The 14,342-nt window shown below is 33.1% G+C and overlaps 2 protein-coding genes across 2 annotated transcripts; one reads left to right on the forward strand and one right to left on the reverse strand.

Moving 5' to 3' along the window:
• The first annotated feature begins 359 nt into the window (after positions 1-359).
• On the forward strand, positions 360-5,819 carry LOC123910380 (glutaredoxin-C3). Its single transcript, XM_045961477.1, has 4 exons — positions 360-694; positions 2,332-2,405; positions 3,511-3,609; positions 5,459-5,819. Exons 1-4 carry the CDS (start codon positions 516-518, stop codon positions 5,512-5,514), a joined length of 408 nt encoding a protein of 135 aa, XP_045817433.1. The 5' UTR covers positions 360-515; the 3' UTR covers positions 5,515-5,819.
• Positions 5,820-5,903: 84 nt separating this feature from the next.
• Positions 5,904-10,140, reverse strand: LOC123910378 (probable methyltransferase PMT27). Its single transcript, XM_045961475.1, has 8 exons — positions 8,693-10,140; positions 8,448-8,597; positions 7,746-8,016; positions 7,555-7,665; positions 7,303-7,477; positions 6,932-7,198; positions 6,652-6,846; positions 5,904-6,567 (listed from the first exon to the last, which is right to left on the reverse strand). The coding sequence occupies exons 1-8, from the start codon at positions 9,863-9,865 to the stop codon at positions 6,357-6,359; spliced, it is 2,553 nt and encodes an 850-aa protein (XP_045817431.1). The 5' UTR covers positions 9,866-10,140; the 3' UTR covers positions 5,904-6,356.
• Between the last annotated feature and the right edge of the window lie 4,202 nt (positions 10,141-14,342).

Raw genomic sequence — 14,342 nt, forward strand, 5'->3', positions numbered from 1 at the left:
AGTCAATGAAAAAATTTCATATTTAAACAGGGGGAGATAAATTCAATAAAAAAACATATGGGGGCGAAATACTAAGATTAAGATATTAAGATAAGTATAACTATAAATACATATCAAACATATTCCTAAATAGCAATGACAATAAAATCAATACTCAGATGTACCTGTCCAAACCTTACGTATCCACTTTAATGAAAAAAACTTAAGTTGACTGAATTTGAATTCGAATTTAGATTTTCCCCAATTTAAAAAAAAAACAGGTTTAAGGTGATAATGGTGAGATTGATATCCACCTCAAACTCATCATCGCCAAAGATAGTAAAATATAATAAGATAGATTAATCCTTTATTTTAATTTTCCACATAAAAGACTGTAAAAAGAGTAAAGACACCACGAAGGAGGTTGCGTTTTACAAAATCCTGTCGTAACCAAATTGGGAAATGAATCCATCCATCCATATATAGATTATTAATCAAACGTGGAAGTAACGTAGTGAGACAGTGCCGACAGAAGAATGAAGAATTCACGGTGGTGTATGGCGGTGACTCTAACGATGTTATCCGTTTTACCGTTTTTGGTTGAGAATGGAAATGGACCGGTACAAGTAGTAGAAGCCTCAAATTCAGTTTCTGCCTTCGTTCAAAACGCAATCTACTCCAACAGAATCACCATCTTCTCCAAATCATATTGCCCGTATGTATTAATTATAACTCAATTCAATTCCAATTATTATTACTTTTTTACGGTATAATATAATATAATATGATTGTTAGAATTAGAGATACACAAATAGGAAAAGAGAAAGACGGCTAGGGTTTCAATAGAATACCAATAGCTTAACGTTACAAAAAGGTTACTGAGAGAATATATAATAAAACCTAATGGACTCTAAACTAATAGGCCCAATAACATAGACTATTATTTTATTATCTAACACCTACTCTCAAACTCATGATGCATCAACAAGAAGCATTATGAGTTTGTCAAACAAAATACGAAAATAAAATAAACTACCAAATAAAATAAACTTCTAACATCACCCCTCAAGCTAAAGCTTACTAAGCTTTAAGCTTGTTACAAATTAGCCCTGACAACAAATCAACCAAATTAAGATCACGATCAACGCAGCAATTTACCATCAAAGAGGGGAGAACTAAATCAAATTAAGCCAACATCCAATCCAATGCAGTCCAAGCTAACCATAAACCAAATCAATCGAACAAACTCAAACTAAACCAATCATAAGAATCAATAGGGAGAAGTGCAATAGGGAGAAGTGCAATGCAATCAGAAGAGAAGTGCAATAGGGGGAGAAGTGCAATGCAATCAGAAGAGAAGTGCAATAGGGGGAGAAGTGCAATGCGATCAAAAAAAGTGCAATAGGGGGAGAAGTGCAATACAATCAGAAAAGAAGTGCAATAGGGGGAGAAGTGCAATACAATCAGAAGAAGTGCAATAGGGGGAGAAGTGCAATGCAATCAGAAGAGAAGTGCAATAGAGGGAGAAGTGCAATGCAATCAGAAGAAGTGCAATGGGAGAAGTTCAATGCAATCAGAAGTGCAATGCAATCAGAAAAAATGCAATAGGGGGAGAAGTGCAATGCAATCAGTGCAATAGGGAGAAGTACAATACAATCGGAAGTGCAATGTAATTAGAACCAATTCAAATCAAACATAACTAAACCAATACCAAATCAAATATTCCAACTTTTTTTTTTTGACGTTCATTCATCTCTTAGCAATTTGAACCACAAATTGAAACTCCAGTAAAATATCAGTAAATATCACTAATTCCAAAGTAGCTAACAAACCCATGAAGAACAAACATGTTCATGCTTTGACCAACTAGTAGAGATGTATGAATAAACAATTGTGTTTCCCCGAACCGAATGCAAAATAACCAAAATTGTCAGCCAACAAAACATGTTGTCAGCAACAAAGCAAAGACGCCACCCAATTCACAAAGGCCACAAAGGTAATACCCTCCTCAAAACTTTACCAACATATAGAGATTGCAAACTATACACACAGTATTCCCAAATTTTTTTTTTTTGGGAACTCGGCAGCGGAACTACAACATACCATCTAAGGAGGATCGAAATAAGCTCTCGATACCATGTTAGAATTAGAGATACACAAATAGGAAAAGAGAAAGACGGCTAGGGTTTCAATAGAATACCAATAGCTTAACGTTACAAAAAGGTTACTGAGAGAATATATAATAAAACCTAATGGACTCTAAACTAATAGGCCCAATAACATAGACTATTATTTTATTATCTAACAATGATCACATCACAATGTTTCTCTTTTCCAATCTTTCGTTGGTAGGTATTGTTTGCGCGCTAAACGTGTTTTTGTTGAACTAAATGAGCAACCGTTTGTTGTTGAGCTGGATTTGCGAGGTATTCATCAATCATAACTCTGTCCGATTTCTTCTTCTGTGCCGCTGTTTCATAAACAACTTAATTTGTAGCTTATAGCATAAGTGCTTATCATGTTAAGTGCTTATGTATAATCTATAGGCCCGTTTGAATTCACTTATTTTTGAGCTTAAGATGCAAATAAATAAGTTTTTATGTATTACTCCCTCTGCTTTCTTAAGTGTCCAATTCTATCATATTTAGGGTTTCTAATGAACTATGCAGTTTGTGTTTTAAGATACCATTTGTCAATTATTATTATCTTTTTCGATATATATTTTTTATATATATTTGAAAAACTAGAGTTTTTTTTTTTAAAAAAAATAAAAATAAAGTTTGTTCTTTTTTTTCCGATAGGAAAGTTTGTTGCTTTTGACATTGAGTTCTCTAGCACCTGAGTCTGTTACGGTGAGTGAGGAAGCCTTTAAATTGAAAGCAGGCCTTTCTTTTATTCAAGTAGGAATTATAGGCAAGCTAGCAATTCTTCAAGTGAGAGTTTACATCCGGTGCTACATTTTTTATATTCATATTTAAACAGAATTTGTTACCTATAATAATGGTTCATCGAAGATTTAAATAAGATGAGTACTAGGTGCAAAAAATAGGAATTTATTGGTGAATTAAGATGAGGGTATAATAGGAAGATATGGTGCAAAAATCTACTTTCTTAATTTGGTGTTATCATTCTAACTGGACACTTTTAAGAAAACTGATGGAGTATAAGTTTTTCAATGTAGTTTATGAAAAAACAGCTTATAAAGATACAATTTTTGTAAGTGAAAACTTATGAATTAACATAAAAATTTATTTATTTGCATAAGCTATTTTGATAAGCTCAAAAATAAGTCAAATCCAAACGGGCTATAACAAAAGTTAAATTGTTTTCGCACAAACTATAAGTTAAGTTGTTTTCATAATCTCAAGAACTTATGAAAATAAGTTGAAAACTGTTTTGGTAAGTTGTCTCAATCAGTCTCACAAGTGGTTATGACGTAGATAAACTCAAATAAGGCAATCCAAACAGGCAATGATTATCATTATTCAAACTTATCTAATGTCGGTCTTAAATTTTTTTGTGCTTGTGCAGATGATGGGTATGAAATTCAGAGTGTTCTTCTGGATTTGATAGGTAGAAGGACGGTTCCGCAAGTATTTGTCTATGGCAAGCATATTGGTGGATCAGATGGTTAGTTTTTGCTTCTTAGCTTTTTGCTTTTCTGGGTTATTATTATCTAAGACTAAACTGTCAATTTAGTCCTCAAATATCACACTCTCTCTTAGGTCTTGTTTAAATAAGCAACTTATTTTGAAGCTTATGTACAATTTATTTCTATAACAAACGATTAAAAAAAATTAAAATGGTTTCATATAAGGTACATGTTGTTTTCATAAGCTATCTTGAAGGACTTGTGAAAATAAGCTGAAAACAACTTATGAATATGTCATAAGTTGTTTTCATAATTTCTTCCAAACAGTCTCACAAGTGCTTATGCTGGTAGGTAAGCTGAAATAAGTCAATCCAAACAGGTCCATAGTCCTCAAGTATCACACTCTTTCCTACTTAGTCTTTAAACTATATAATATGATAATAAATAAATAGGCATTTGGATTCTCTCTCCAACATGCATCCCTCTATATCCAGAAAAGTAAGGAATAATAAGGGTGGACTGTGAGAAAGATAGGGATTAAATGGAGAGAGCTGGAGAGAAATTTTGCTGGAAAGGATCTACATCCTAAACTATGTGAAAATTTATCTCTTTAGGTCCCCAAGGCATATATGAAAACTAGATTGAGACCTGCGCAATACGCAGGTGAATTTTTTTGTTTGTATTTTATTAGAATTGAAAATGGTATTTCTATTCAGAGAATACTTTTCAACATTATCACATACACATTCGTTAGTGATTTAAAACAATTTATAAGGATTTGGAGGCAAAAGCTAAGAGCCCTTTCCTACAAGCTAGTAGTACTTGCCTATGAAAATCCAGTGTGCTGAAAAGCCACTAGGCTCAAACATGAACTATTCAACATCAAGTTAGTGGAAGCTAAGTTGAGACTCATGTCAAGTTAGTGGAAGTTAAATTGTGACTCATGCCATGTTAGTGAAACATGAAGAACTAAATCACAATAGAATTACATATTCAGGTCCCTTACTTTTTGTCCTTAAACTCTCAACTCAACAAATATGCACGGCAACTGGTTTTTTATAACAAATTTTAATTATGTGAGACGTAGGTCTCTCACATACATAGTTGTAGATTAGTTAAAGCATGGTTGTTCAATAATACATTTTTTAGCAATGAACCTCTATACTGTTCATTGTTTGTAACCAATATTATAGAGCTGGTAACATGAACACAAGATCACCTTCCAATCTTATATATCTTCAATGAAGCAACAATTTTTGAAATTATAGATACACAAGCAAGAGTGAAAAAAGAAAGAATGTGGCAATGTTGAACAACACAACATTGGGTCATAGAGGTGGAGTGGGACAGTTTTGTGTAACACATGTGTGTAACATAAGTCTCATGACTCATATGTATTATTGAATTAATTAATGATCAATTATAGAATTAATTAGAGGACAAAAGGATGAATCATAAACTGAAATGCAAGAATACGAAATGGAAGTGTTTATTTGGGTAGTAGGCACAAGATAGAAGATAGAACATGTTGTGGCTGTGTTTTAGATGCTGCCGCATCATAATTTGTATGATGTAGCATATTTTGTATTACATGACATATGAAAAGATGAACTATCACAGTAAGATTTGAGACTCTGTTTTAGTATATTATAAATAGATTTGTCCCGTTCGTCCCTAGCATCTTAAGTACCAATGAGGCAGATTATAAATTAATTTAGGGACTAATTATTTTCATATACTAACGGCTAAACAGAGAGAATGATAATTAAGGGATTAAATTGAAGGTTTACTGTATTACTATTATCCATATGCTATTACCAAATGTTAAGCTTTCTCTTTGTGTTTCAATATTCATTCTTAAGAAGTTTTGCTGTTTTTGCAATTTAGATCTCAGTGCTGCAGTCCAGAGTGGTGAATTGCAGAAGCTTCTAAAAGCAAGTTGATTGTATACTAGAGACCGGGGAGCACTAGCATAGTAGCATCTATAATTTGTATGTATGCGGGGAACTCGCATTTTCTTGGATAATGAAAGTTTCAAGCTTCTAGCAGAAAAATACCTTTTCATGTTTTTTGGTATTTACTAGGTGATAAACATGTACTTCTAGCTTGATCTGGTTTTGTTTAGAATCTGTAAGAGTTCATGTTTTCATTTTGTTCCATAGAAAAGTATAATCATGAGTGGCGGAGCTCTAATTGTTGGAATTGATTTTGTTCGCATCATTGTTAATTATAAAATTGTTAATTTCAATTTTCTGGCTCTTGATCTTGCCAATATTTTAAAAAGATGGCAGTTTCTGCTATGAAACTTGAATGTGAGTTCAACAATATTTCTACAAAGGAGCCAATGTCGAATTGTCTTGTCTTATAAACTACGTCTATTCAATAGAATAATTATGCTTTTGCACCAAAAAATTAATAGAACGGTTCTGTTTTGAGTAACCTAATGAATTAGAAATTTACTAGTGCTTAATGTAAACAACTAAACATATATAACAGAACCAGACATGTTATATTGACAACTAAAATCTAAATCTGCATGTAGGTGTTCGCTGTATGACGACTGTCGTGTGTGATCTGAATCTCTCTGTATCTCGGGACAATTAAACTGAAAACTGAGATACATATGCAATGAAAATAAAATTAAAAAAATTAAGTGCGACTGTTTTCTGGACAACTGATGGGGCATAGAAGGTTGATGACATGAGAGATCAAATGCACATTACTGCCTCTTCACAGCTTTTCCCGAGAAGGAGCCTTAAGTTAAATTGGGAATGTCAACCAATTATCAGGAGGAAGAAGCTACAGACTTAGGCCGCCAAGTTCCTTTCTTTGCACAGAGCAAACTCTCTTGTTCTTTAGAGTAAACTATCTCCCAATGTAGAGATTTTAACAAAGTTTCAACTTCGCTAAGGGTGCTAGATTCATCGCGGACAATCAACGTCCCTCCCGGTCTCATTATTCTATCCACCTCTGCAATAACAGGAACAATTTTGCACCTGGGAGAACCAAAACAACATAACAGAATCAGTTTGGTGCAATTTCTCTAGAATGGTGAGTGAAAAAGGTGCTTCCATCCATACCTCTCTTTTATCTTTGAGAAAAGTTTATCTGCATGTAGTAGATCGTAAGTTCGTGGATATGTGCTGAAAGATTCACACCAGTCATGGTATATCCCAAAAAGACCCCTCTCATAGATTATTGGTAGTGTGTCAGGAGCATCTATGTTCACAATATTGAACACCCAAATTGGAAGTTCCCTCAAAGCTGCTGCAAACCTGCACCATGACTATATGTTAAGGCTAGTTATCACATTATCAAATATAAAAAATTTAGTAGTTTTAATTCAGGTTAAATCAATACCCTCCATAGACAGCTCTCATATCCATGGCATTTCTCACATTAGACCAAGTTACACCAATGTTGCTCAACTCGTCGATAGTGTTCTTCCAACGTTCAGTGTCTTCTACAAAATCTTTGGAAGCTGGTTTTCCATAGATCCCCACCTGTGAGTTGTTTAACCAATATGGGGCTTTTTGCAGCCGTTTAGGCCAAACTTCAGGCCATTTGGCTCCTCTCTCAACCTTGTTTACGGGCACCTTATGCAAGCATGCCTGCAGAGGTACATACCTGTAACATAATAATATATTTCATAACTTTGCCGATCTAGATTAGAACTATATTTACTGATCAAATCCTATATTTTTGTCTGTGTAACAGTGGTAGAGATTTACCAGGCAGCATTTGGATCATCATCATCCTTGCATAGTGGAGGTTCGTTTTTCTCTCTTTGCTCGTAACATTCGTTGGAAGTGGGTTTGCGATAAATGGCGGCACCAACATGGTTCAGTTCATCCTTGTTGATAGTCACAAGCTCCCAACACATGGCCTTAGTTAGTGCGGTCATATCTAAAAGAAAACGCATATTAAAATTGTTGAGTTATTATCTTTTCAATAACAGTTATAGATATGATATGTAATCTTACCCTTCCATATCTGGACATCTTCTGCAAGCTTTTGGTATACAGGAGTAGCAGACCAAGCAAAATAACCACCTGGTCTCAAAACTCGATTCAATTCCAAAAGCAGCTTGCCACCTAAAAACAAAGTTTCGCATTTCTCATTAACCATGCTCAACCAAATGAAAAATCTAAGCTCAAGCATTAGCAAAACCAACCTTCTACATGCCAAGGTACTCGGCAACGTGCACAATGAACGAGATCAAAAACGCCGTTGGGGAATGGCAGCCTTTGAGAACCCATGACAGCAGATATGGCAGGAATCCCTCTCTCAAGGGCAAATTGAACCTGTGCTTCATGCTCATCTTTCGGTGCTAAAGACATTGCAATAACATCTCTATCGAATAAGTAGCCGCCAAAACTTCCAACCCCACACCCAACATCCAAAATCACCCTGGTGTGCTTTCCCCATGCAATTCCAGCTTCAGCCTGCAAGGTTAGAAATTATGATTGGTATTATATGCATAGTTTGTTGATAACCTTTTCGCCATATCATTCATTAGTTATTGATAAGTTAGTTTAGTTAATTATATTTCTGTTGTAGTTTTCGCCATAAAATTCATAAATTATTCATCCTATATACAATCCCTTAGTTGTAATATTTCATTCAGTCGTCAATTGGTCAGTGATATGAGTTTTTTCAGAAAGTTTATTCTTCATTCATCAAGTAATAATTAGCAAGATATTCTTTCTTGGCACACCTTGTGCTAGCAAGGATTGACCGTTGGTGTTAATATATTCCATTTTTGCTTGTTCAAAAAAAAAATAGCAAGATATAAATTCACATTCTAAGCTATGTATCGATCCTAAATATTAAGTACTAGCAAATGGTTCTGGTTAGAAACTGAAGTTGCATCTACCTGTTGCAGAAAATCAATGTAGTGTAGAGCTCCATGAATGAATTGAGTTCCACCTCCTGGGAATGTCAAGAATTCACCTGTCAGCTTCACCCAATTTTGATGCCCCTTTACCTCCGCCAGCTTCGCGTGTGGTACATTGTGGTACCATATCTAATTTCATACACAATAACAATGTTTTCAATTTTGAAGATAACATTATCAAAGTCTCCATAAATGTATTAGATGTACCTTTGAATCAAAATTACCTTATCTCTGCTGTTAGGCCATTTGATGGATGTTTTGTAACCTTTAGGAAGTGACACAAGGCAAGTAGGCCCTTCCTCAGGACAATGCCTTTCTCTATGTTCAAAGTGTTTTGTGGAACGTAACTTTTTTATGGCTTTTTCGTTGTCCAAACAAGGAATATAATCAGCACCTGCAGTAACATTGCACAGACTCCATTTCTGGTCTTGTACTTTCTCCTCACTTCCTCCTGATGATTCTTCACCTTTCTTTCTCTTTTTTTCTTTTTGCGACTGATCTGCTTGCGTTGACCACGCCTTCTTTGCCTTTCCTCCTTTCTTCTCTGCTTTCGGCTTCACAGTTTCTTCACCTTCATTTTGCTTTTCATTTTTTTTCTCTGATGCTTCCTTAGAGACTTGTGAGCTTTGTTGCTCTTCAGTCTCGCCTTTGTCTTCTCGTAATTGTTCTTTATTTGCTTCATCTTCGTCGTTTTTAGACCCTTCTGTGTTGAAACTTGGAACATCTTGTTGTTGTTGTCCCGTGTTTTGTTCTTGATTTTCAGCGGCACTTACGTCCTTAGATTCCCTAACGTCTTGAGGCTTGGTAATCTCTTCTTCGGCCTTTTTGTTTTCTTCGGAGGCTTCAATGGTACTTTGTTGGACTTTCTCAGGCTCGGAAACTTTCTCAACATTGTCTACACTAGCTTCTTGTATTGCGGAGACTTGTTCTTTTTGTGTTATCGAGCTTTCCTCCGATATCTGAGAGTCACTAACAGCACTCTGTTGTTTGTTTGCATCGTTGTTTACATTTTTGTCATCAGATTTGATAGCATCCTCGGGTAGATGACCAGGATTATCTCCGTAGACGGCCGTCGGAGTCTCCTTTCGCTCTTCGGTTTTGGGGACGACGGTGGTGATTTCTACCGGCTCTTCAGTGGTTTTGGTGGTGGTGGTGGTGGTGGTTTCCGTGGAATCATCGGTGGTAGAGAAATCATTATTCGTGTTTTCAGATGTATCAATGGCCGTTCGTGTGGCGATGCTCTCTTCGTCACTTTGTGTTTGAGATGAAAACATAGAGTTGGAGTTTAGCATCCATACACCAAAAACACATAGTGCTATAAATCCTAATGTTACCAAGGTTGATACATATGATGGTGATGATGATCTCCTATTGTTACGTGTCTTAAACAATGCCATAAGAGTTTTTGCATTCAAAAGGGACTATGATTATGATTATGGTTATGATATGTATGAAAAATTGTTAATGTGATGATGTTGATGCAAGTGAGACTGCATAGACGAATGCAGAAAGTGTGTGTGAGGTGTGTTTGAGTGAGATGTTTGTGGAGAGAGATGCGGGGTGAAGATGGCAAGAAAAGATTAAGAAATATTCTTAAGTTTGAAGATGGAATGTCTTGATGATCCAAAAGAGTAGGAGTAGGGAATTTGTGTGACAATAATAAGGTTTTACAATCAAGAAATTACGTGAGATTGTCTCTGTTTTTTTTTTTTTTTTTTTTCAAAGATTGTCTCTTTTTCTTACTCTATAGCCGAGTGATTTTTTTTTTTTTTCCAATTAACCTAGTGGTTAGAAATTTCACTTTTAAGGTAGATAAATGGGGTGTCCGGGGTTCGAACCCTGGCCCCTGCATATAATATGCGATGTCCCTCATCAACCGAGTTAAACTCATGGACTAGCCGAGTGATATTTTATTAAGAGAAAACTAATATATATTTTTACAAGAGAAAACTAATTAAATGAAGAATCAAACATATGACACTAAATCTCATCCATCCCTAATCTCTTAGGTGATTGGAAAAAAAAAACACTAAATCTCATCCATTCATTTTATTTAATTAAAAGGCTTAAAACAATCATTTAAACTAATTAATGTGTTTAAATATTTTGTGATTTATTTTCCTTAAATAGCAGTATTTTTACTCACCTACAAAAAAAAAACGTGATAAATATTATATTTGACGAAAACTTCATAATTATTTTTTAAAAAAAAAAAACATCATAAATTTATAATCATTAATATCGAGAATGAATTCTCTCCATTTATTTTTTCTCATGTTCCTCAATTTGTTTAATCACCTTCAATTCACCTTTTTCTTTTCTCTTTCCACCCAAATCAATGACTCAAAAAAAAAATTACTCTAAATTAACATGAGAGAATCCTCTCTTCATTGTCATAGTTCCTTCATTTGGTTAACAAAAAAGGTCGTGTTTAAATTAAAACTTTACCATTCCCGGCCGGAGTTCGAATCCCAATCATTCTACTTATCCATCTTAAAGGGTGGAATTTTTACATTAATCGATGTAACCAAATAATTTATAAAAAACAAAAAATGCAATTAACCAAATAAAATAAAAATGAAGAGAATTGGTCACCTGGGATCAAGGTAAAGTAAAATAAAGCATACTTTTTTTTAAAGATAAATAGTGGCAATTGGAAAAGATATTTAGTGCCTAAATATTATTATTTTATTTTTTTGTCGAGTAATCTAGTTGCCAAATGATGGTTTTAAGCCTTTATATTAAACAAAATGAATAGATGAAATTTGATGTCAAATTAAACGTTGACATCTTGGTGTCATTTGATCCTCTCCCATAATATATTAGTTATGTTAATTAAGGAAAATAAAAAAAAGGATTATCCAAGGTGAGAAAATAAATAATATAAAGTAAAAAAAAATCATATAAAATATATAGTGTTGATGATCCTGTCAAAATAAGTATAGTGTTGATATTTATTTTTTTTGACAAGAATATAGTGTTTTTTTTTTTTTTTTTTTTTTTTTTTTTTATAAGAGACAAGAATATAGTGTTGATGTTGAATGCGTAAAACAGTTTTCTCATAATATATTTATTAAAGAGAATTTTTTTTAACAAGAAAAAAAATAGATATCAATACTCATAAAGCAATATTAACTCAAAAGTTAAATTTACTTGCACGTTAATTAAAAAGGTGATGTTGGGCCAAATAATTGAGTGTTGTGTACGTTTTTTTTTTTACAATAAGTGTTGTGTACTATATATCCAACAAAATTAGAGGGTAGAGAAGTTTCACACCATTAGGAGTTGTCATGCTTGAATGTGAAACAGAATTTTCAGCAGTAATTGCAGTTTGATTAAAATAAAAGGTTGAGATTATCTTGATGTAAAAAATGAGGTTAAAATATGAAGGAAAATGCTATTCAAATGCAATTCTTTAACAAAAATATAATAAATATACATTTTTATTTTAATATTGTTTGCATGCATTGAATTCCGTGTTGTGAATAGAGAGAAAATATGTCGTATTTTTGTCCCACACAAGATGAAATTGATATAACACACCTCAAATATGAATTGTCTTAGAGTCTTGCTAACGAATGCCTCCCGGACACTCTTTAAGTATTTCATTTAAAGAAATTATTTATTCAAAAGGTAAACATTACAGTCGACTTGACACATTTTCATAAATATTTCACAAAGTCTTACTATTCAATGCGCTTAAAGAGTAGTCTGAGACACTATTTAGCATTTTCAATTATCTTAATTTAAATCATAGCATTTTGATCGCTACTTTACCGGTGGACTTCGCGAATAGGTCTATGAGTAAGAAGAGAAGTTTTCCCTATTGTTAAAATTTTATTTGAGATTTTTTTTTTCTTAATAAAGGGACAAACCCTATATGTAATAAATTGAAAATAAGAGTGGGGATATTACCCAAAACCTTCAATGTTAACAAAATCTAAAATATGAAAGAACTAATCTATTACCAAATGGCATACTCTTGATCGAGCATTCAAGTGCAAATTGTTAAACCACCTAGTTAGTATTTATTAAAGTCCAGGCAACAATGGAGAGAGACTTAAACTCCAAGGAAACCTAACTTAGAATCAATTTATAATCATAGATGATTCCAACCTTTATCATGTGCAATTTTTATTGCATTCATTGCACTAATGAGGTTTGCTTTCAAAGCTGAGGTTATATCTTAGGTTGACTGCGAAACAACCAAAAGAAGTTGCATTAAAAATTGTTTGAGATCTATTATGTCACAAGATAGATGAAATACTTTTGTTTAGTTTTTATCGTGGTTCGAATTCTAACTCCTATATAATGTAATATCACTGTCAAATAAACTAAGTTATGGAATTTACAGGAGTCTTTAATGTTCTATAAATTATTAACAATTTTACAATAAAAAATTAAAACTAAAAAAAAAAAGAGTATTTAAATAAATAACTTTAAAGGCTTTTAAAAAAATTTACAAGATCACCTTTTCTTAATTCATCTATAATATTTAATTTAACCAATCGTTATTTGGTCAAGTGGTAACTGACACCGAACTAGTATGGAAAACCACTTTCAATCCTCCACAATTGCAATTAGAATGAGGTTGAAATCCCTTGATTTTAGACTAACCTCCAAACCTAATTAGATGGTTCAGTGGATCGAATAATGTGGTGATAAAACAAATCTAATTTAAACCGTTTAAAACCACTAAGCTATGGCTGATAGTTTATGGTTATGGCTGATGACTGATAGCTTCTAGCTGATAAGCTGATTGAAGTGTTTGGTAAAATTAGCGGTTCAACTGACTGATAAATGTAAAATGATATAAAAGGACATCTTTAATTCAATAATTTTTTTTATCAAATTAATATTATTTAAGATACTTAGGATTTAATATTTGAAGTTTATTTTATTTTTTTTACAATATTTTAAGTTTATTAATTCAATAAATATATCTTTCAAATATTATTATAAAACTAATTTTTATATGTTGAATTTTTTTTAAAAAAAAAAATATTTTCCTTTCAGTTGATATACTTTATGAAAAATAACAACAAAATATATTCACAATATAGTATAATGGTTAATTATAGTAAGATTCATTGCTTAAAAAAAAAGTATAGTAAAGTACGTAACTATGAATTGATAAATATATATATATATAGAGGATGTATATTATGAGAATGGTAAAGATATATGAGAATATGAGAATGAAATATTAGCCATTGGATAAAAAATGGATGGGTAAGATTAAAAAACCTCATTATGTGTCTCTCTTACTCTATTACTATTACTTTTATACTCATTTTCCCTTTCATCTTCTTCTAGTAGCCGCGTTTCTTCTTCTTCTTCCCATTGTCTTTCCCGTTCCTTCTCCTTTCCGGCCGACAACTGCTTTCCGGCCGCCGCCTTCTTCTTCTCAATTCCGGCGGACGTTTTTCTTGCTCTATCTCCAGCGTTCGTCTTGTTTCCGGCCGCCAAATTTCTCTCCCTCTCTCTCTCTCTCTCCTCTCTCTCTCTCTCTCTCTCTCGCTACATTCCCTGCTCTCTCTCCCGCACTTCTTCTTCATTATATGGGTTGCAATTTCAAATTTCAATCTAATTCACATAAAAAACTAATTTCATTCACATAATCTTTCATATCAATTTTACACCACCCTCATAAATTATAATCAAAGAATTCCTAGATCCAGAAAATTTTAAATTGAAAAAAAGAAAGAAAAACAAAAGAAGAAAGAATACGTGGAAGAAGAAATCATTTTGTACATCTTCCATCCTTTGCCAAAATCATCATCTTAAGTAGATTTGTCCAAAACTATTTTATTTTAAGATCTAGAACTATTGAAATAGAAACACATAAAAAAGGGAATTTTTGGCAGAGAAATC

The sequence above is a fragment of the Trifolium pratense genome, linkage group LG2 (genome assembly GCF_020283565.1).
Source record: "Trifolium pratense cultivar HEN17-A07 linkage group LG2, ARS_RC_1.1, whole genome shotgun sequence".
In the NCBI taxonomy this organism is placed as follows: domain Eukaryota; kingdom Viridiplantae; phylum Streptophyta; class Magnoliopsida; order Fabales; family Fabaceae; genus Trifolium; species Trifolium pratense.

Excerpts from the sequence above, each read along its gene's own strand:
- LOC123910380 (XM_045961477.1), top strand. The coding sequence starts at position 516 with ATGAAGAATTCACGGTGGTGTATGGCGGTGACTCTAACGATGTTATCC. Across the intron at positions 695-2,331 it reads TTCTCCAAATCATATTGCCC|GTATTGTTTGCGCGCTAAAC; the intron begins GTATGTATTAAT and ends TTTCGTTGGTAG. Across the intron at positions 3,610-5,458 it reads GCATATTGGTGGATCAGATG|ATCTCAGTGCTGCAGTCCAG; the intron begins GTTAGTTTTTGC and ends TTTGCAATTTAG.
- LOC123910378 (XM_045961475.1), bottom strand. The coding sequence starts at position 9,865 with ATGGCATTGTTTAAGACACGTAACAATAGGAGATCATCATCACCATCA. Across the intron at positions 8,598-8,692 it reads GGCCTAACAGCAGAGATAAG|ATATGGTACCACAATGTACC; the intron begins GTAATTTTGATT and ends GTATGAAATTAG. Across the intron at positions 7,478-7,554 it reads AGATGTCCAGATATGGAAGG|ATATGACCGCACTAACTAAG; the intron begins GTAAGATTACAT and ends GTTTTCTTTTAG.